The sequence below is a fragment of the Sinohyriopsis cumingii genome, chromosome 14 (genome assembly GCF_028554795.1).
Source record: "Sinohyriopsis cumingii isolate HCF-2022 chromosome 14, ASM2855479v2, whole genome shotgun sequence".
In the NCBI taxonomy this organism is placed as follows: Eukaryota; Metazoa; Mollusca; class Bivalvia; order Unionida; family Unionidae; genus Sinohyriopsis; species Sinohyriopsis cumingii.
In genome coordinates, this window is record NC_142974.1 from 28,213,230 (window position 1) to 28,234,912 (window position 21,683).

At 33.6% G+C, this 21,683-nt stretch overlaps 1 protein-coding gene across 1 annotated transcript in view; it reads right to left on the reverse strand.

Annotated features, from left to right (window-relative positions):
• Positions 1–18,610, reverse strand: part of LOC149783484 (peptidoglycan recognition protein 1-like) — a 33,314-nt gene extending 14,704 nt beyond the window's left edge. Inside the window, exons 1-2 of the mRNA XM_089932850.1 lie at positions 18,340–18,610; positions 6,096–6,371 (exon numbers count right to left, since the gene is read on the reverse strand). Coding sequence (XP_089788976.1) covers positions 6,096–6,371; positions 18,340–18,610 — 547 coding nt within the window. The remainder of the gene's footprint in view (positions 1–6,095; positions 6,372–18,339) is intronic.
• Positions 18,611–21,683: the final 3,073 nt, after the last annotated feature.

Below are 21,683 nucleotides of genomic sequence, written 5' to 3' on the forward strand. Positions count from 1 at the left end.
CATGCCACTGAAACAGCGAAATAATAATCATTGCGCGAACTGTATTACGGTAATGTTGTGGCAATATTCGAATAATAATCCAAGACAGTTTACCGCTGATAGAATTAATAGTAGTCTGGATCACACGCGCGAAAACGTGGTGCTAACCTGTCTTGAATGTAATCAACGTCGGGGCGCTGGAGCACTGCTTTCACAAACGTGAAGTCGGTGGTAACTGTGTAACCTCAGGAATTACATGTAATTGTTCACGTACATATCCACGTTGCGGAGCGGTTGAACCTAGTCTATAAATTGCAGGTTCAGCTTGAAATGTTATGTGGTCACACTCCAAATAGAATCAGCCGCTCTTTTCTACCCCTTCAAGTTCAAAATGTTCATATAAGATTCTTACCTAATGCTGATTGTTCTGACAAGAAGTTATATCATTGTATTGGTATATTTTTGTAATCGCATGAATAGGTTTCATATAAATCGCACGGGTAATTTTATTATTTAACGCAGCTATCATACTTGGTAGTCTTGCAACTCATTCACGAAATCTCATTTCTTTTTCAACTTTGTTCAGGAATATTTCCTGCGCATACTGATATCCAAACAATCGTTCAGCATGTTTTCGATTCAATCGCTCAACGATTGCTTGATCGCGATGAATTGCAGTGTACCTTTTTCTGATTCTGGTGCTGTCATCGATACTACTGTACCAAGAAATTCTTTGCCAGGATCAACCTGTAATAACTGTGGTCATCGCAAGGAACCTCAGTTGCTGTTTTACTTTATAACGGCTCTGCTTCTTTATACCTTATTGAAACATCAAGGACCGTCAACGCGTATTTTTGTGTGGCGATTCACGTCTGCCGGTTCAAGAGGTATCGTGTTGTAAAACAAAATATCAGCTTGTTGAACATCATTATCAGTGCTGAGATCAAATGCATACTGAGTTTGTTTAGGTGGTGGTAGGTAAATTTGCAATGTTGCCTGTCCTGCTAATCAATTTTCAGCAACAGAACGTGCTACAACTGCTGCATCACCAAACTTAGTAATCGCTGTTCTACCCCTCCAATATCTCCTTGGGCTATAATACATTGATTACATGTTTATCATAATAATTGGTCTACGAATCACCAGCTCTAACACTAGTTGCATTTCATCGCATATCTTACCAACACATTAGCAAATGATTCTATGAGAGATTTAGTTTTACAGACTGTAACATGTGTATCAATTTCACGTGTGCAATATGTCGCTGTTGTAAATCTGCATTTTTATACGCGACAACATGAACGTGGCTCGCTTAATCAATCGCATTTATATTGTATACTTTCCAGTCCTTGGTTGATTTCGTTGATCGAGTATGATATCAAGTCGGGTTCCAGAACCACGATAATTATATCAGGAAGATGCTTTTTTTCCTGGATACGTACCCCTATGAACCCCTGGTAATTTTTCCAGGGAAGCAACGATATCTCCACGTGTTTTATTAGAAATAAATATGCATATGTTGTACCACTTGTTTAACACTTGCCTGTAAGCGCAGGTCTTTTATTCCTCTTCGCTATATATTGGTGTTAATTCACTGGTGGGGTTAGGTGCTCTGCATCGAACAAAGTATAAATCCATATAATTATTATATTTCTACATCATGGATGTCAATGATTCCTTAACGACACAAAATCAAGAGCCAGTCAAGCTTTATCCAGCGCTACCAAATTATATCAAGGCAATTATCATAGGTCCATCTGGATCTGGTAAGACTCAATTGTTAATTAACTTAACCAGATATTGATATTGCTTAAGTGGGATAAGTTATATGTAGTGGCACCATCTGTAGATGATCAGATATGCTACAACGTACCTAAAGATTTTAATGAAATTGCAAAGTCGGAGAATTAATAAGAAGATGTTATCGAATTTATCAACGATATTGATGATGCATCACCCATAGACGAATTAATTAACTATCTCGTAGGATATATTGGTTATATCTATATAAGGGAGTAATGTAGCATTACTCCAAGCACTGGCCTAAGGAGAATTACTCTAAAGACTATATACTTATAAATATATATATTTTATTAGGAGGATGTATATTAAGATCCCTATGGTTGACGAATGTAAGGACATTAATTACTACTAATAGTACTAGAACTATTCCAACCTTAGCGCTAAACAAGCATATCAATAATTCGCTCCATATTGGGTTTCTGCTTGGTATCGAACCTAGGACCTCTGAATGTCTCGTGGGATACATTGGTGTTATGCTGGACAAACAATCAAATACATCTCAGATGTATTCTCGAGGCAGGGGCACTAACATAGATGTGATTTATGTTTCTCAGAGGTATACACAAATACCTAAAGTAATCACTGATACATGCAATCTTTTAGTTGAATTTCATTGAGTTAATACATATACTCTGCAAAATATCCATCAGACTTGGTGTTAGGGAACACGGATATGATTAAATTCATAAATTTCTTTCAAATGTGCAAGGTACCTCACACGGATTTATCACGATAAATTTGCATGATCCTCGGTCGCGATACAAGTTTTGGTTGCGAAGCTGCAGCAGAGTGGGTGAGGACCAAAAGTGTTTGTCCTGGTAGGTAAACGAGAACGCGCAGTACAAGGTCAAAAGAAAAAACAAATAAATGAACAATCCCGTTTAGAGAGGCGTCGGTCGGTTAGAGGCCTTTGCCGGTTAGAGAGGCCTCAGTCAGTTGGAAGCCTTGGTTTTTATTGTATGTTTATTTTTTGTCGGAATCTTTACTTTCGTGAATTAACTCTTCTAAAAAGTGTTCTGTTTATCCTCTCTGCTGCTTAGATTAGTAGAATAATACTGAATTGGCCGTGAATCGATTTAAAATCCTTTTCACAATTACCAAATAATTATTCAAAATCATTGCACCGTGCGTGGAAGGGGTTTGATAAAAGATATAATAAAGTAATATCGTCATTCACTAATGCTTTACAAATGCAGACATAATGATAATGGCCGAAACAACAACACATTTAAATTATAATTATAAAGTGCGTTCATAGACTATATAACGTAGAAATCAGTAAAACAACAGGAAATGTGTGCAGATCGAATTATAGCGATGGATTTATATTTCATTGATCGATCTATACTCATATCTGTTTACACGTAAATGTGTAGCAAAGGTCACGCATATACAAATATAACTAGATGCGTACGTTTTTATCCATTAACACATGCGTAACAAAACATACATTAAATGCCCACATAAAGTCATGTTTATTGCTCTCTTCAATAAGAGAGCATTATAAAAAGGCTGGAATTTATCAAAGTGGTATATATAATAATTAAATTTAGATGGTGTTCAAATGCGATGGATGTTAAAGTGTGTCATTTTCCTGCAGATAAATCCTTGAACTTCAGATTGTAGCTAAAATAGTAATTCAGAAGGCACGTAGCTCGAGCACACACACAAAATCGAATATGCACTAATGTTGAGAAATAAAGGAAGAAAAAGTAAAATGAATTGAATAAAAGCAGTAGGCTTGGACTTAACAAAATCTTGAATAAAGAAACAAGGGTGATTATTGAATGGGTTTTATAGCCATCACATCATCGACCTCACCAGCGAGCATGACGCATTGATTTATATCAATACCTCACGCGGCGATCAATACCTTGCAAAAGGTGTCTTTTTATGCACTACAGAAAAATAAAAAAATTAATCACATAAGTTGTGCCTATCTATTATATTGCCTGTAGGAGGAAGCAACAGCGTCAAACACCAACCGTTCAACAATATGATCCAAAGTCGATTCTTTACGTGGATTGGGGGGGGGGGGAGGGCAAGGAATACTTATAAATGCATTTAATGACTTATTATATAAAGATAATGCCAATATTGTCAGATTTATTCGTCTTTAGTATATTATTTGACAGTTTTTATTATTCATTTCAACTGAATTTCAATTTTAAAAAATTCTGTCCTAACATACTGATAATTGTATTATTTTTCGTGTCTTACTTATCTGGTGTGTAATGTTGAACTTAAATGTAGTGCAAAACTATAACGAAAATAACAAAGTAAGTTTGATTTTTAAGGGAAAGCTGTAGATCTCTGGCTTTGCCACATTATTGGTAAATAATCATGATTGTATTCAACCGAAGGATCTTAACGTTTTTTAAAATAAATATTTATTATTTTATTTGTATCGTTTGTGTTTCTTTTATCTTAACTGAAAATTGCTTTGTTTTGTGTTTTAAATCACGATGTGCATTCTGCGATTTTTCAGTTTATTTTTTTTTATTTTTGGTAGCAAGTGACAACAGAAGGAGAAATGTTTCAAGTGGAAATTAACAATTACGTTCGGATCAATAATGTTTTAAACATAGATTGCGACCTACTAACAGCAGTTTATACACTCCCAAACAAATTTTGAAACTGCTTTGGCATGCATGTTATCATTAACTCATACTGTGTAAAAAACAATACCCGAATCCATTATGCAGATAAAATAACTTAAATGAACATAAGTGTTGACTTACTTCGCTGAGAGTATGACATGTTTTGAAAAATTAGATTAAAAGTATAAAGCTATAACAGAGCTATGTTGTATTTGTACGTTCATTAGGGTACCTTTATGAGAAGAAAACAGCAAATATGCTGAGTGTAAGTAATGGTATATTTCCTTTATTGGACTCCATATGTAAGTGCCAGTATAACTTACACACGCAATTTTTTTTTTTTGAATTTCAGCTATAGAGTAATTTTGTGAAACGCATTGCTAGGCTATGCAAAGTACTGTACGAGAGAATCCTGTCTGTAGAATTCCCGCAGCAATAAAAGTAAAATCATCAGCATCATAAACTATAATATACGTTTCTCAAACGATACGTAACTTTATTATACAATTCGATAAAACACAGTAACACTACAGTTGCAACAAATAATGTTGCATGTACTAATATGATTGTGTTGAATGCAAAACACAGCAGTGATATAAATAATAATAGTCTATAATCTTTTATCTGGTTGAAGGTTCATGAACGAAGATTAAAAAGGACAATTCATGGACAATAGTATTTAGCCAGAAAGTATGAAGTCTAAAAGATGTACATACCTATTTTACACACAAATAGAAAAGATAACTCATCCCTAAGTACAGCAGATAACATGTTAAATTTCTAGTTTGCATTGTACGTGAGACAAAATATACGTAACTTCCAGAAGTGCGAAATCTTGGCTATGTTAGATGCGTGTGTGGTCTTGGTTGCCCTAATTTGTGCTGAATGGAGAAAGAAGCAGCCAGGTAGAAAATGATTCGATCATTATATTGTACATATGGTGATCTGAAGATCGTGGATGCGAGGTTTGTAATCGTATATCTTCCTTCAGCAACATATGCCGACATGCATTCAAAACTGTTCACTCAACGAAATAGTCTTGCTCAAAAGAGGAACTTACCATTGCATAATCAACCTAAGTTCGAAGGTTATGGAATAAATTATTCACAATATGATAAGTTATTCTTTGTCTGGCAGCCAAATGAATTTATCCAGCCGGGAATGATATTTTCACATTAGAATCACCATGTCTTAAAGCCTGACAGCAGTATTTTCAAAACATTACTCGTATTTGTGCATTATTTATCTTTATCTGTGGATGAGATAATTGCGCACCCTTGTGCTACATCCTGAAAATATTAGGAAACTAAGGAAATGAGATTGATTTTATGCTATTTATCTTTATTCTCTAAAGTAACCGCAGTGAGAACAGGTGGTTGCAACATTCCTAAGGAACAGAAAGCAATTCAGACAGGACTATGCCCGACACAATAAAAAGATCGTAAGAAAACAAGGACAGCATGTACTACTTAAAACGACATACACCTAATTTCGTCTTAGAAACGATTATAATGTAAACAGGTTTCATCATGTTCTTGACGTAAACTTGTAGTTCGTAACTGTGTATCAAAAAATTGAAATCTATTTCATCATTTTACTTACTTGTCATCTGAAGAAGAAAAAAACATCTATCGTACAGTTTATATGTGATTTATTGATTTTGGCCTTTTAAATGGGGGAGGATTTAAGAAATATTAATAATTATTAAACTACAGTTTGTATCCATATGCAGATCCTGTATTCTCCCCATCTCAAGCATACACTCCTGCGAGGAAAAGCATCGTTGCATTGCTGTATGGTGAATGAAAATAGTGCTGACGGTCTTATTCATATAACTAGCACTCCGTGTGTCACGTGCACCCCATTCTGCACGTGATACGATCACTGAACATGGATTGGCAAGAAATGGACGATCTCTACAGTGGCCTGTAACATGGCAGGAATGATCTGTCTGATAATCCAATCCGTTACTTTCAGATGGTTGTTGTTCTGCAATAATAATAATACAAATACTACTACTACTATTAATAATAATAATAATAATAATAATAATAATAATAATAATAATAATACTAGTAATAATAATAATTGTATTATTATTATTATTATTATTATTATTATTTGTATTATTTTTAACAGTTATGACCGATACATTTATATATGGAGTTCAGGTATAGATACTATTAATATATGCATTTATCAACATATACGATTTATGAATGGAATTATTCAAGATGATTACTTGCGATAACATACTTATTGACTGACGTATCAATATCACACATACCATATTTAATGCAAATTTTCTTCCAAACCATGATTTAAATGATATAAGGAATTATTAGAAGCAAAACCTATCTAGCACGTTTATCTTTTGAGCTGTGATTTGCAGTATCATCTGGCAGAACAAACGTAATACATTTGTATGCACATTAGTCTTAAAATTATAAAGTCAGCATTGCATAAGGTCTCGAGGAAAGGACGTAACTAATGCAGAATACATTTTGTACTGTTAAACTAGTGCTATTTAATCATAAGAAGGTTTTCTACATTGACAAAATATACTTGTTTATGCCGATAGCAAGGTTATTTTAAACCTAGCGTTTATAGTTTGAACAAAACTTAATTCTTTTAAAAATTACGCATTTTGGCATTTAATATCAGCATCAGTTTGAATGTTCCTTCATTAATATTTTGGGTGTAATTATTTATTAAAATTATTATTAACTGAAATACAGTGTGCTAATCTATACAATTTTTGGAGTGGAATATTACTTCGGAATTATAGTATTTCAGACAAGAACAGTTCTAGATAATGTTATTGTGATAAGATAAAGACTGTAAGCGTATCGCCACACTTCAGGACACTGACACATTAATATATTCGAGATTATAGGCATATCCCATGTTCAGTATTGGAAATCATTTGGAATACCACTGGCATTCATATGGAACTTGATACATTTTGATTTTTGATAAATCTTGTGTAACTATTTGGGTCTTAATTTGCATTAATGTAGTCTATGTTAAATATTCCCATTGTGTTGTAGAAAAAGAAATTATTTGTTGAGCTTTACACAATTTGTTTTGTTTTTGCGATCTTCCGTTACTTAGTTTAAGACGATATAGTTACATTTACATCCATGTTCCATATAATTTTAATAAATGTGCAGCGTTTGTGTATTTATTTACTTCACACGTAAAGAGGATTGGAAACAGGTTCAATACTAGAGTTGAATAGTTACCAAAAGTTAGATGGCACCAGACTTATCTTCGAAATAGTATGAAAAACTGAACAATATTTACAATTGAGGTCCTTAGTTATACATGTTTAGTTCATGTTTTATATCGCGTCTTGTAAATATTAGGTGACGACACTATGGTCACAGACTAAAGAAACGTAAGAAACTCAAAACTATCAAGTTTTATAAAACTTAACAAATAATTTAGTTATTAAAGTTGCAAATGAAAAATGTGAGAGGAACTTACAGTACCATGAAGTGAATACAAATTAGGCCTTATAAATGTAGACGAAAGTCATAAATGAATGGCAAGTTCCTTGTACATTTCAATACCGGAATACAAATTAGGCCTTATAAATGTAGACGAAAGTCATAAATGAATGGCAAGTTCCTTATACATTTCAATACCGGAATACAAATTAGGCCTTATAAATGTAGACGAAAGTCATAAATGAATGGCAAGTTCCTTGTACATTTCAATACCGGAATACAAATTAGGCCTTATAAATGTAGACGAAAGTCATAAATGAATGGCAAGTTCCTTGTACATTTCAATACCGGAATACAAATTAGGCCTTATAAATGTAGACGAAAGTCATAAATGAATGGCAAGTTCCTTGTACATTTCAATACCGGAATACAAATTAGGCCTTATAAATGTAGATGAAAGTCATAAATGAATGGCAAGTTCCTTATACATTTCAATACCGGAATACAAATTAGGCCTTATAAATGTAGATGAAAGTCATAAATGAATGACAAGTTCCTTATACATTTCAACACCGGAATACAAATTAGGCCTTATAAATGTAGACGAAAGTCATAAATGAATGGAAAGTTCCTTATACATTTCAATACCGGAATACAAATTAGGCCCTATAAATGTAGACGAAAGTCATAAATGAATGGCAAGTTCCTTGTACATTTCAATACCGGAATACAAATTAGGCCCTATAAATGTAGACGAAAGTCATAAATGAATGGCAAGTTCCTTGTACATTTCAATACCGGAAATGCACTGGACCTCCAAGAATCCTGCTGTTGTCAAGATGGCTTTGACCAGGATTCCTTCGAATATTTATAACAATTCCAGAATAATATTGTAGTGCAAACAATGAGCGATTTATATTTCAAATGAACAGTCCAAATACATGTTTCTCCTCTCGAATAGTATCTAAGAACAACATAAGACACGTCTGCAGACTTAAACAGCAACACAATGGTGGATCTCTCCAATAATCGGAGTGAATCTTAATGCTTTATTTTCTCATTATATACGACACATAGTGCCACTATATTGTGGAGAAAAACAGCGTGTCAGAATATGCTACTTATTTTGCGTCGAATTGGGCCTAATCACGTGATATTGTACAACCAATGCGAAATTACATAATAAGTCTGTGAAATTCTAAATCCCATAAGTTTCTGAGAAATTACGACATAGCAACCATTTTAAATGTTATTATTAACATTATTATTAATACTTTTCAACAGATACATACACATACATTTATAGATCATATGCAATTTAAGTCCTTACTATAGCCAGATAACATACACAAAATGTGCAACGAAAGATATTCTATACAGTTTAAAACCACTAATTAAAAAGAATTTACAGACAAAATCATGTAGCAGAGTTGCAACAAATATCGATATTCATAACGATTACAATAGACAATACTATTTCATCTGCGCCACAATTCATTAAGTTGAACAAAGACATAATTAATAAATACGGCAGTGATCATACTTTTAAGTCGAATGAATATAGTATGTTCCCGACAATTAAATATTTTAGGTCACCAGCATTTGATAGAGCATATACAATCCAGCAGTTTATATTCAAAGAGAAAGTTAACAAAAGGATCTAATAATTCACAAAACACTGTCGCAGAAGCTTATACACTATGCATCTGTAGTTTGCAGATGGAAACAGCAGTAATGATACACAGTCTGTGTGTGTGTGTGTGTGTGTGTGTGAGCGTGTGTGTGATTTTTGCGTAGCTTTAAAAACAAAATCAGTCATATCGCTACGATTTATGCAGTGTGGCAGTCTATACTGATGTCGAGCACTGCATCATCAAACCGCAGATATGTAGCATCATGTCCCACCCAGTCACATAATTCTAAACCAGGACGACCAGTCAAAACACTAACCTCTTAATGCTGAGGCAGCTGATATTACCACTTTTATAAGTCTTTGGTATGACTCGGCCGAAGTTCGAATCCGCGACCTTCCACATCCGCGGCGAACGCTCTAACCATTAGACCTCCAGAGCGGCCAGTAATACACAGAGGATGAAATTACACAATTTGATGAATTTTACTTAACACTGACAAATTTCATTAGATCATTCTCAGAGCAATATTGACATAATCTATATCGGACAATAAATATAAACTATTATAAGAATGCTCCATGACTTATTTAATGAAATGACACAAAAAATATGTATCGCATTCTTCTATAAGAAAACTACGAGCCTCTATGCAATGACAGCGACAGAAATACAAAAAGGCTGAGAGTGAGGAAAATCAACTTCAGCTGTTTAAGAAAACCTTGTATAGCTGACATTGACAACAATTCAGTCTGATTCAAGTAAGGTTGGATATATATATATATATATATATATATATATATATATATATATATATATATATATGTGTGTGTGTGTGTGTGTGTGTGTGTGTGTTGACGAAAAGTTGACCATAGCAACTGTAAAGCTGAACCATAGCAGCCGTAGAGATGAGCAAACAATGCTGCTGGTCGAGTTGCAGGAGATTGGGCGTGGCTGACCGATTGGTGGGCGCTGATTGCTTGATTGGCCAAGGAATTTGATGATGGTCAGTGTCTATCTGGAATACTGACTGTTTGATTGACCAGTGGGACTGGTAGCCAAGTGTTCTGGTGATGGAGTGTCTAACACCATACATGTAATCTTTTAGCCGTGGTCCGATTTTCATGGCTGTGATGCCTAGTGTTTAGGGAATGTAAAGATAGTTTGTATGATATCTGTTCCTTTATTTTCATCATTTTTATATTTGGTTAAATGCTTAATTGTTCACTATTTGAATAAATTCATTTTCACTATTTGAGTAAAACCCATCATTTTTAAGTCGTGTGAAATTACTATCAATCATTCACCTTTGTATTTGTACTGTGTAAGGTCGTTCAGTTTATTTGCATTTGCTGCATTATTAGGTTCGTGAGGATACTGTTAATTTATTCAATATTTGGATCTTGTACATGCAAGTACTAATCATAGTTCTTTCCTCATTCAAGTCATTCATCATTAAATATTGTATTTGTATCACCATCAAAAGTGTTCTGTTGTAAATCCAAAATCCTACCTAGTTATGTTTTTGCAATGCGCCAGTGCTAGGCATCATTATGAACTGCCACACTGGAAACATTGTAGAGGTATGACTGAGAAAATAGTTAAAGCTACGTTAATAATCTAGATCACATACATTCTCTCCCTCTCTCTCTCTCTCTTTATGTATATGTATATATATATATATATATATATATATATATATATATATATATATATATATATATATATATATATATATATATCTACCAAACTCCCAACATCCTTATTCCAAGAACAACGATCATAAACCCATTACTCTCCTATCAATCTAGCAATATTTGTCATACCAAGAACGCATCTTGATGCTGTAGCCACATGATACTACGTTGACTATTACTGTCTACTTCTTCACTCAGGCTTTTTCTATGCAGCTTCTTATTGTGATGAAATGAATTGCACAACAATGGCTGTGTAATGCAGGTATATGTGCCATCATCATCGGCAGATATGTTGGATAACTAATTTAGGTACTATGATAACGTTCAAAAGCCTCATCTCGCGATACAAAGAATTCCCTTTATTCTTGCCTGCATGTATGATTATGTCGGCAATCGGTGAGCGCATAGCCCCTGTTTTAATTATGCTACAAAACATCCAAACCTATGCAAATAACTACAGTGTTATACAACAAGAACACTCTAGCAAAAAGTCTTCAAATGTCACACACATTTAAAAGACAAATAAATATTGTCAAATACATGACATTATAAATAAGGAAATTTAAAAACAAATGTTTTCTTTGCTTCTTAAACAAGTTTCCACATTCATATGTATATATATATATATATATATATATATATATATATATATATATATATATATATATATATATATATATATTTGCAATGCGCCAGTGCTAGGCATCATTATGAACTGCCACACTGGAAACATTGTAGAGGTATATATATATACATACATGTGTGTGTGTGTGTGTGTGTGTGTGTGTGTGTGTGTGTGTGTGTGTCTTGAAGGGTTATGAGCTGGTACCTGATGCATCTCGACATAAGTTTCGGAATTGCAAAAGAAAATTGACAAACCCATGACGAGTTTGACAAGTGTTGTACATTTAAGCCAATTAATAAGGACTCTTACGAACCTAAAACACTTATTCAAAAGTTATGTATATTTTGACGTCAAGATTGTCCCTGACGAACACCAGCTAGAGACTCACACAAACGCTGTTGGTTCAGCTGACTATTCCATGGCTCACAATTTTACATTTTTCAATAAATTTTCCTCGTAGGAGATGCTTAGTAATAAACCACATCAGTCTCAAGCGAGACCTTACAAGTTTAAATCTGGTAGAACTTATAAAATTCAAATGGTTGATAAGATGGTTGATTAGACGGATCACGAATATCTATATTTTCATACATGCATATATTGTCATAAAATATGGCACGTTTTGTCTGATTGTTTATCAAAGGTTAAGGTCTTGGTCGTCTATTGGAAAAAATACATTTGTTGGGTCAAGCTAACCCAATCTTACTTTATTATGCAAATATTGAACCGTTTACGTAGAAAGATTCTATAACACTTGTTGGTGATTCGGCCAATCATATCTATATTAAAATATTCAGAGACAAAGAAGCCTCTTAGAATATTCTACTATCAGGTACTTTGTCTTCGTCTGAGAACTCGTTTTCTCCTGAAAGTGGTCTTTGTCAGTTATTTGAGTGCGGTTGATTTCAATTTATAGTGCATGAAGTTAATTTAACATGAAACGTTTCGTCTGGATGAGTGAGTTCTTTCCCATTATGGGTTCTCGTTGTTCATTTATTGCTGGGCAATTACCTAGCTCGAGATTAGGTTTGAATAATCTACTTCAAATTTACAAGCTTGGATTTGATCAAATAGATGATCCTATATCAATTGAAATCCCTGATTTATACCCTGCCTGTGCAACTACATACCATGTTAAACGTAGGTCTTGAGAATAAAGTTGATCTGCAGAGCATGACCTTGGCTGACACGTGTTTTTGGTCAAGCTTTTCATGAGGTCACTCAAAAGTTATTGATTATTGTGATCCTCTTTCAACACTCATACTATTATTTCTAATAAGTACGACAAACGACAATTTTTTGTCGTCTAACTCGAAATAGATCCTGCTATATCATGTTTATTTCAGATGGCTATTTGCAAAGCTAATTCCACAGAGGTACAAACTTGCTATTTTTTAACACTTGGGGTCATTATGAGAAATCGAAAAGAGCAGAAGCTGGTGACGAATGGTCAGTAAGTTATCCAAATTGTTGTTAATATGACGTATATAGGGGAAATTCTTAGTGTAGCCAAGGAAACTCATTTGACTTGTCATTTAGGGCTCGTTAACACTTATCACAGGAACTTGCATCAATTTTCGTGGCCTAGGGTTAATGCATATGTTTCAAAATAGTGCATTAATTGGCCAGTTATGGTCTTTTGATCTAACTTTCATATATGTCCATGGATCATTGGAATTGTTTAAATATGTCATCTCTTAACAGCTGATTTAGATAGTAATCGCTCTGATTATAGATCTGATTGTGAAGTGGCACGATATAATTTTCTGTATATTCACTCACAAGTATAATTAAGGCAGTTAAAATCTCCAAACGTAAGAACGTTTAAACCAGGCGACACAGTTCTGTTTGCATTACCAATACTACACAATCCTCTTCAAGTTAGAAAAGAAGGTCCTCAAAGATCAATATGATGTAATTTAAATTAATATCGACACTCCTGCGAGGCGGAACGAGAACTAACTAAGTCAGCAACCTTTTAGATATGTTCAAGGAGGACCTTGATTGACATAGCTCTGCAAATGATCACGAAAGTTCAATTGTTCCCGTCCCAATCAAAGAACATTCTAATCATGTTGTATATTTGGATATTAGTAACTATGGTTCAACTATATTCAAAATTCTAAAATATTAAGGAATCTGGATAAACAACTTTTACATCTACTGCCTTACGAAATTAACGAACTAAAGTAGATGATATATTGATATAATATCTTTTCCCAGGTGTTCCATCTCGAACATACAACATTAAATATGACTTTGACATTGTTGATTATAAACCTTTAATACACCACAGCCACATAATGTAATGATTCCTCTGAAGCAAGTATTTTTGTAAAAGAAAATAGAATATTTGCTTGAGAATGACTTTATTGAAACTAGCGAGCATAACCGGATTAACATTGTGCCTAATCCAGATAATTATTTCCGTATGTGAAACGATTATTAAAAATGGACATTGTCACCACAACAGACCCATTCACAATAGCCCGAATTGCTGACTTTGTTTACAACATTTCAAATGCAAAATGTGTCACCAAATTTGATATGTAAAGAAGATTATGACATTTTTCAATTATAGATTGAACAAACGAAATGTCGGCCTTTGCAACTCCATAAGGACTCTACCAAGACCAAGTCATGCCACTTGGCACGAAAAACTTCCACAAAACTTTCCGTCGGTTCAATGAGGCAAAATTGACATTTGATTTAAGTAAAAGTGAGATCATGCATCAAAATTACAGAGCATATTGTGGAACATGGTCAAGATAAGTCTGTAGAAGCCAAGTTTAAATCCATCTCTGAATTTGACGTACCGTCAGTAATAAAACTGCTCTAATGTTCGGGTACGATTGGATATTATCGGCCATTTTGATCCAATTATTCAAAAAATGCAGAACCTCTGACCAATTTAATGGCTTAGTAGAAAAAGGTTAATTGGTCTGATAAATGCCAGGAGGCATGCAAGAGGTTTAAGGACATAACTAATATCCTACCATCTCTTTTAGAACTAGGGTTCAACAATCATTTAAAATGTATGTTCATGAAGTAAAGATGGGGTAAGTGGCAAATTAAATCTGCACGAAAAACATGGCGTGGATCATAAAATGTGATATTTCTCTTAATTATTAAACAGCACCAAATCAATTATTCTACTATAAAGAAGGCATGCTTGCCGTTACATTTGACAACAAGAGACTTTAAAGTGTATATTAGTTCAACTCCTCCGATTATTGTTTTCAGTAATGACAGTCTTCTTACTTGCATTGGCAAGATAATATAGACCAATCAGGGATTGTTGGAAGAGATACATATTGCAAGAATTACCCATGTAATTAGGAACATCAACATAAAAGAAAATTGCATCGCATATGCATTTTCAGGTGTTCGATATTTTATTGTAATATATTTTCATACATTCATTAGTGTAATTTTCTTTTTACTACATGTTGTGTATTTTAATTAAAATGAAAGTATGTTATATCTATATTTGCGTACCTTCTAGTATATGATATTGTAGTATTTATCCATGAATGTAACTTGAAAAGAGTATCCTTAATTGGAATTATCATACGTACATGGTTCTAGTCGCAATGGTACACCAGACAATTCAGAGCTCAAATCATCTTGATCAGCCACTCACGTACTCGTAAAAACCAGTCCAGTTAGTGATGTCATTGCCATCTTCGTACTTTAAGGACTAACAAATATCGATACAATCATTTATAATCAAGTTCAAGTGGGATCGGCAAATACACACAAATAATAATGGAGAAATTCATACAGAGAGCCACACTGTCGAATAGAGTGCTACATAGATGGTGAACATTTCTCTGAGAAAAAAAAAGAATTAAAAAAATACGGTGCTGTCTTAAGATCATAGTAGATACTTCCTCTATTAAAGGAATTGTTACAGCCCATGTCAAGTCAACCACTTGCCCTGTCAGAGGAATCTATCACTATTGGATTATACCCCTGGATGACACCACAATACAATTTTATATACACTGTAAGTTTCAAGCATTTTGGGTTTCTGAAGTAATGGTCATCGTATTTTAAATGGTTTCATGCCCGTTTGATGAGAATCCAAATGGTAAACTTAATAAAACAAAAACACATAACAAAACACGCAAACTAAGAATAAGGTGTGGTTTATTTGAGGATAATGTCATCAACCGGGAGGAGAGGTTGTGAGGGTCATCATATCTTGGTTCGCAGGCGGGTCAATATTGTTCACTAACCTAATGCTTAGATACTATTAACCTCAAAAATGTGTTAATTGTAATAAAATAAAATGCGCAGTGGATACTCTATTTTGTTCTAAAACTAGAACATGCTATAAATTTCGGAGATTCCAATAGTAGAATGCTTTTGATTACTAAAAAAACGAAATGAATGAATTCCAAGCTGCATAATAAAAACAATCAGGTGAACTAAAGCAATTAGTAGATACGTATTTTTTTTATTAAAATAAAAGTAAAATTGCATTCTGCTTGGAGCGAATAAACCGAAAGCATCCGAATTTTTAAGATTGCGAGCAATGTGTTTTGAATACAATGAGTGCATCTATAGAATGATTTTTAAAACAAATGTTACGTCCCAAAAGAGGAAAATTTATAGATTAAAAAGGGTATGACAACGTATCCATATTACCTTTGCCCCTTATTATAGAAATGCTAACATGTCGGCAATAGACATGTGTATGAGCCCTGTATCCTACATACAAATTTGAAAGAGAGAGGTTTTATCGGTCATTTTGTGCCATTACTTACTATAACTGATTCAGGTAATGTTAAGTTACTCATAGAGTGTGTGTTTAGAATTGGGTCGAAATTAAAAATTTCAAATGAACAGAAGAAGAGCAACGACGTTGATAAAAGGAACTTATGTTTATTTGAGTATTTTTGCTTTTATAATAAATTTATGTGTTTTGCTCTGACTTTACATATAATTAGATCAATCACTCCTTATTGAAACACCCGTTTCCAAATTAAAGAGCCAATCTGGGTCTTAAGTGATGATTAGGAAAAGGAGTTTAGGACAATTACATTCCCTTGCATATCTAACAATGTTAGAAAATAAAATAAATCATTACATATGTTTGTAGTAAGGGTTATTTCCCCAATTAGATTAACACAAAACCTCTCAGGTTTGTCTGATTGGATGTAACACGACCGAAGTCAACCGAGTCAAGGAAATTAAGAAAATATACATTTTAATAACATATGATAAAGGTTTGGTAGTCTGTTTCTTAGATTAACTTAACTATTCCAGCGATGCGAAAACGGAACTTTTAAACAATGAGTGCGATGATGAATTAGAACAACCTTTCTAGAATTCCTTAGAGTATAGTCGCATGCATAAATTCAACAAACAATGCACAAATCAGGCTACTTCAACGTGAGATATGATAGTCACGTACTAGTATTTTGACGGATGACATTTAAGCAGTTCTTGTTTAGGAGGGTTTTTTTTAGAAAAGGTGTATTTAATTTGTGTCAGCTGTCTAATACTTCGGAAAGTTGATTTCACAACATTATCAAAATGGTCTGTTCATAATCCCTTAGATATTTCGACTAAAAAGCAGTTCAAACAAACTGATGTTTCTTACCAATACCTCATGTTAATGGGAATAGATCATTCAAATTCACATTGTTTCCCATCTTCCTTGTAACAACCATTAAAATCCCCTTCATATAGTCAATGGTTCAATAACTTTTGGTCTGAAAATATGAAGTAACTAATTCGACCAGAACATTTTATAACCTTTGGACAGCAACATCAATACCCAATACTTTACTATTAGCGACAAATTTCCTCTAGACCAAACAAACACCAGGACGATCAAAATAAAGAGCAGGTACCTAATATGAGCCAAATTATATTTCAGCAATGTCTATATTACAGCTCATGTGCCCTAAATGGTTAGAAATAGTAGCAATTCGGCTGAAAAGAATAAAGCAAAGTTAAAAATCACACACTCACAGTACTGTTTATATTCATTACATACTAACCAATCATTTCCTAGTATTTTATCCAAATTCACCCATATAAACATCGTATGGTGTATGAAATTGATGTTTTTTATCGACTTAAAGCCAAAATATTATTTCCATTATTTATAAAATCTCATTATTTTAATTATCATTAATGTTATTATTATTATTAATAGTAGTAGTAGTAGTAGTAGTAGTAGTATCAGTCTTAGTAGTTGTTTTAGAGGAAGTAGTATTAGTTTTTAACATTTGTTCTATTCTGGAAAATGTATCAACGGTTATTGTTGGGAAGAAAGGAATGACATTACATGCTTTTCGGCAATATCATAGTGGAATTTTGTCCGAAATTCTAAACTGATTTACAGATGTTTCTGATTAACATTTATACGAGATATAAAAGAGCAGTTAACGGAAAGATAACGCTGTAAAAATGTAATATTTTGTCATGATAACATGGCACATGTATTACATTCTATACCACATGTATTATTACTCGAACTTAATAATTCATATTGCAAATTGTTTCAAATGACATTATAATATTCTTAATTTTTACCAATTCGGTCAACTTGATACATGTTCACTTGTTCCACGGTTGTCGTCGGCTCTGTAACATTCCTTACGATGTCGTTGACTTCCCTCTCAATGATTCTTTCAAAATTACGAGATACCAAGACGTCAGAGCCATGTTCTAGTAGTTTCAGTTTAAGTTTGTTATCAACAAGTTTATTTTCTTCCATAAATTCAGCATATTCATTTTCAGCATCAATCATTTCTATATCATGCAGTCTTGGTTCGAATGTCTCTTCCTTTCCAGATTCTTCCATGACCATAAACGTTTTCAAATTAGTCTGTACTTCCATCGGAAGGGCATTATACAATATTGATGATGCAAAAATAAATAATACACAAGACACAAGTCTATAAGTTTCCATATTAATCATTCCCTATATTTTAATAATCGCGTGTCTGCCTTACAATCCGTTGTTGCTTATAATAAAGTCGTTATAAAGTGCTAATTCAGAAAGATTTACCCATGTATAAACTATACGATCTCCGTGTCAAAGACCGTAAAAAACCAAGCACGCATTTTGAAAATGAATGACACATGAGAGGCGAATCGTTAGGGTAAGAAGTGTTTATTGACGATAAATAAGGTAACAGTTACAAGTGTAGGATGATGTTATTGACATGTCGATTAAGGTTTGTTACACGAAGCAAGATGTATTTACTCCAAACGATAGGGTTGGGCTAGAGATCGAGAAGTCAGAAATGTCAACATCACATGTTAATAGGACAATTATCGTTGCAGCCCAAAGAATGTAGGAAAATTTGAGCTTAAGAAATGATTGCGTTAATGATACTTCAAACAAGATTGTATATATTACTGAATAATTTGGTGAAAAAATCTACATATATTGCTACACGTAAGAACAAACGTACATAATAAAAGAGAATGAAAGGGAATGATAGATAATCCAATTGACTTTACATGTATACTGAAGTGGTTTTGAGCATTCCTAACTGTATTGTTAATGACATTTTTAATGAAAGCTACCTTCAATGCTACAGTGAAAGACATTATCACACCATAATAGTACCACTGCAGACCTATTTTGATGATATTGTTGTAGGATGCATCACTTGTGACATCTTATCATTTACTCTTCTATGCTGATACGCTTTTCTAAGTTTACGTTTCATTTATCTGTCCTCTCTCATATGTTCCTGACAGTAAAATAACAGATTGTTACTTTAGATCATATAGATCATTCATCGTATATTTGAAGCCCATATCCGATCCCATGACTGATAAATATGCAACAGTCTGTCATTAAAATGAACGTTCACAATTTGAAATACTTTCGGGTGTCATTAGACTACATCTGACCTCATGTAACCAATATTACTTTACATTATGAAAAATGAAGTCTTTAGCAAAGATTGTCGTGAAACTGTATAGAAACATGATTTAATAGGTCCTTTGAGAGGTGCGAAAGGATGTTGTGCTGCATAACAGATTATTAGCTAAACTCAAAAGAGAGATATATTGCACAGGTTAATAATGTAAATATGTTTGGAAATGTTTCTGCAAAAATTGTACTAAGGTTGTCGGACGAATATAACGGAATAAGCAAAGCGGTTGGCTGCATATTTTTTGATTGCTGATTTTATCTAAGAGCGTCTGTATTGCTAACTGAGGTCAATCTATGTAAAGCATGTTGATGTTTCTAACTGTTTTAATGTAACTGACCACCAACAATTGTGAACAAGGAGCGATTAAGAGCAAGATATTAAAATGATCTCTTATTTGATAGAACTTTAATGTTGGTGTTATATTGTGACTTTGTTATATTGTGACTTTGTAAGTTTGTACACTTTGTACACTTATTACATTAAGTTTCCGTTTAGATTTTACAGTACCTTTTCCGTTTGTTAAACGTCGGGAATGTCAAAGGAAGTACTAAATAAGAGGAAATCTGTAGTAAAAGCTGTCAAATTCAGCAGAATTTACAATTCCTTACATTTTTTTACGATGTGACGTAATTGAGCGCACGAAGATAGCTTTCATTATATATGAAGAAAATATTGATTGCATTTTTCCTGCTTAAGCATTACTCGGGGTGAATGGTTTTGAGGCTAACGATTTTGAAATACGGACTTCCATACATTATCTGCAGCACAAAGCAAGCTCCTGATGTGGAATAACTTTCTAGCATGAGTTATATGGCCGTAGGGGAGACCACGAGCATTTTACTCGTAGTACTAATTGTATATGGATTCCAACAATGCAGCTGAGTCTTGTCGGGATGCTATCCACCTTTATGGAAGCAATATTTAGCTTTTACGAAAAGATATACTTCATTCTTTCTCGCAAGTCGTTAGATGTGACGAAATGGAAATAAAACTGATAACTATGTCACATACCACCATGTTTGTGGATACAATATAGTCTGTTCCAAGTTAGACATTTTATAGTTGAACAGACAAGGTCAATTCTAGTATAAATTGTATGCATTACATGACGAAACGCATTCTATATTTTATGATATAGTGATATTATCCCTGGCAAATACAGATTCATGAACGTTGCGATTACAAGAACAGTCTAGTCTTACGAAAAGATTATAATGTACAAAAAAGTCAGATCGTGTGCACCGTATCCCATATGTATATTGTACAAGGCCAGCTATTGCATTTTCAAGTGCTAATGTGCGGCATCAATTTACGGGTGATTGTGCAAGCCGAATATTGAGGTTAATGTTTGGTTTGAACGACGATGTTGCTTAACTCAAATATATGTTGAAAACTCCATATATCGACATTGATATAATTCATGCATCTACCATATCCGTTGGAAGATGATATTATGTGTCATTAAAGTCATGCATCGACCATATCCTTTGGAAGACGATATTATGTGTCATTAAAGTCATGCATCGACCATATCCTTTGGAAGACGATATTATGTGTCATTAAAGTCATGCATCGACCATATCCTTTGGAAGACGATATTATGTGTCATTAAAGTCATGCATCGACCATATGGACTACATAATCAACATCCAGTGCAATTAGCAAAAAACTACCATAACCCGGTCAGTAAAATACGAGGATATAAATCCGTGATATTTTTATATTTTACTACTTTCACTCTATGTTCTTTGCAAAAACAACATTACTTCTCGTCATACTTACAAATTCAAGCAAATATTGAATGTTTTAAGAAAATGATGGCTTTAATGGAATTAAGTCTGAAACACTATTATCAGTATTTATTGCGCTAGCAGAAGTAATTGCATTAGTAGTGGTTAGGGATGTCATGTTGTTGTTTTTATTATTGCTATTATCATTATTATTATTATTAGTAGTAGTAGTAGTAGTTTGTTCTTGTTGTTG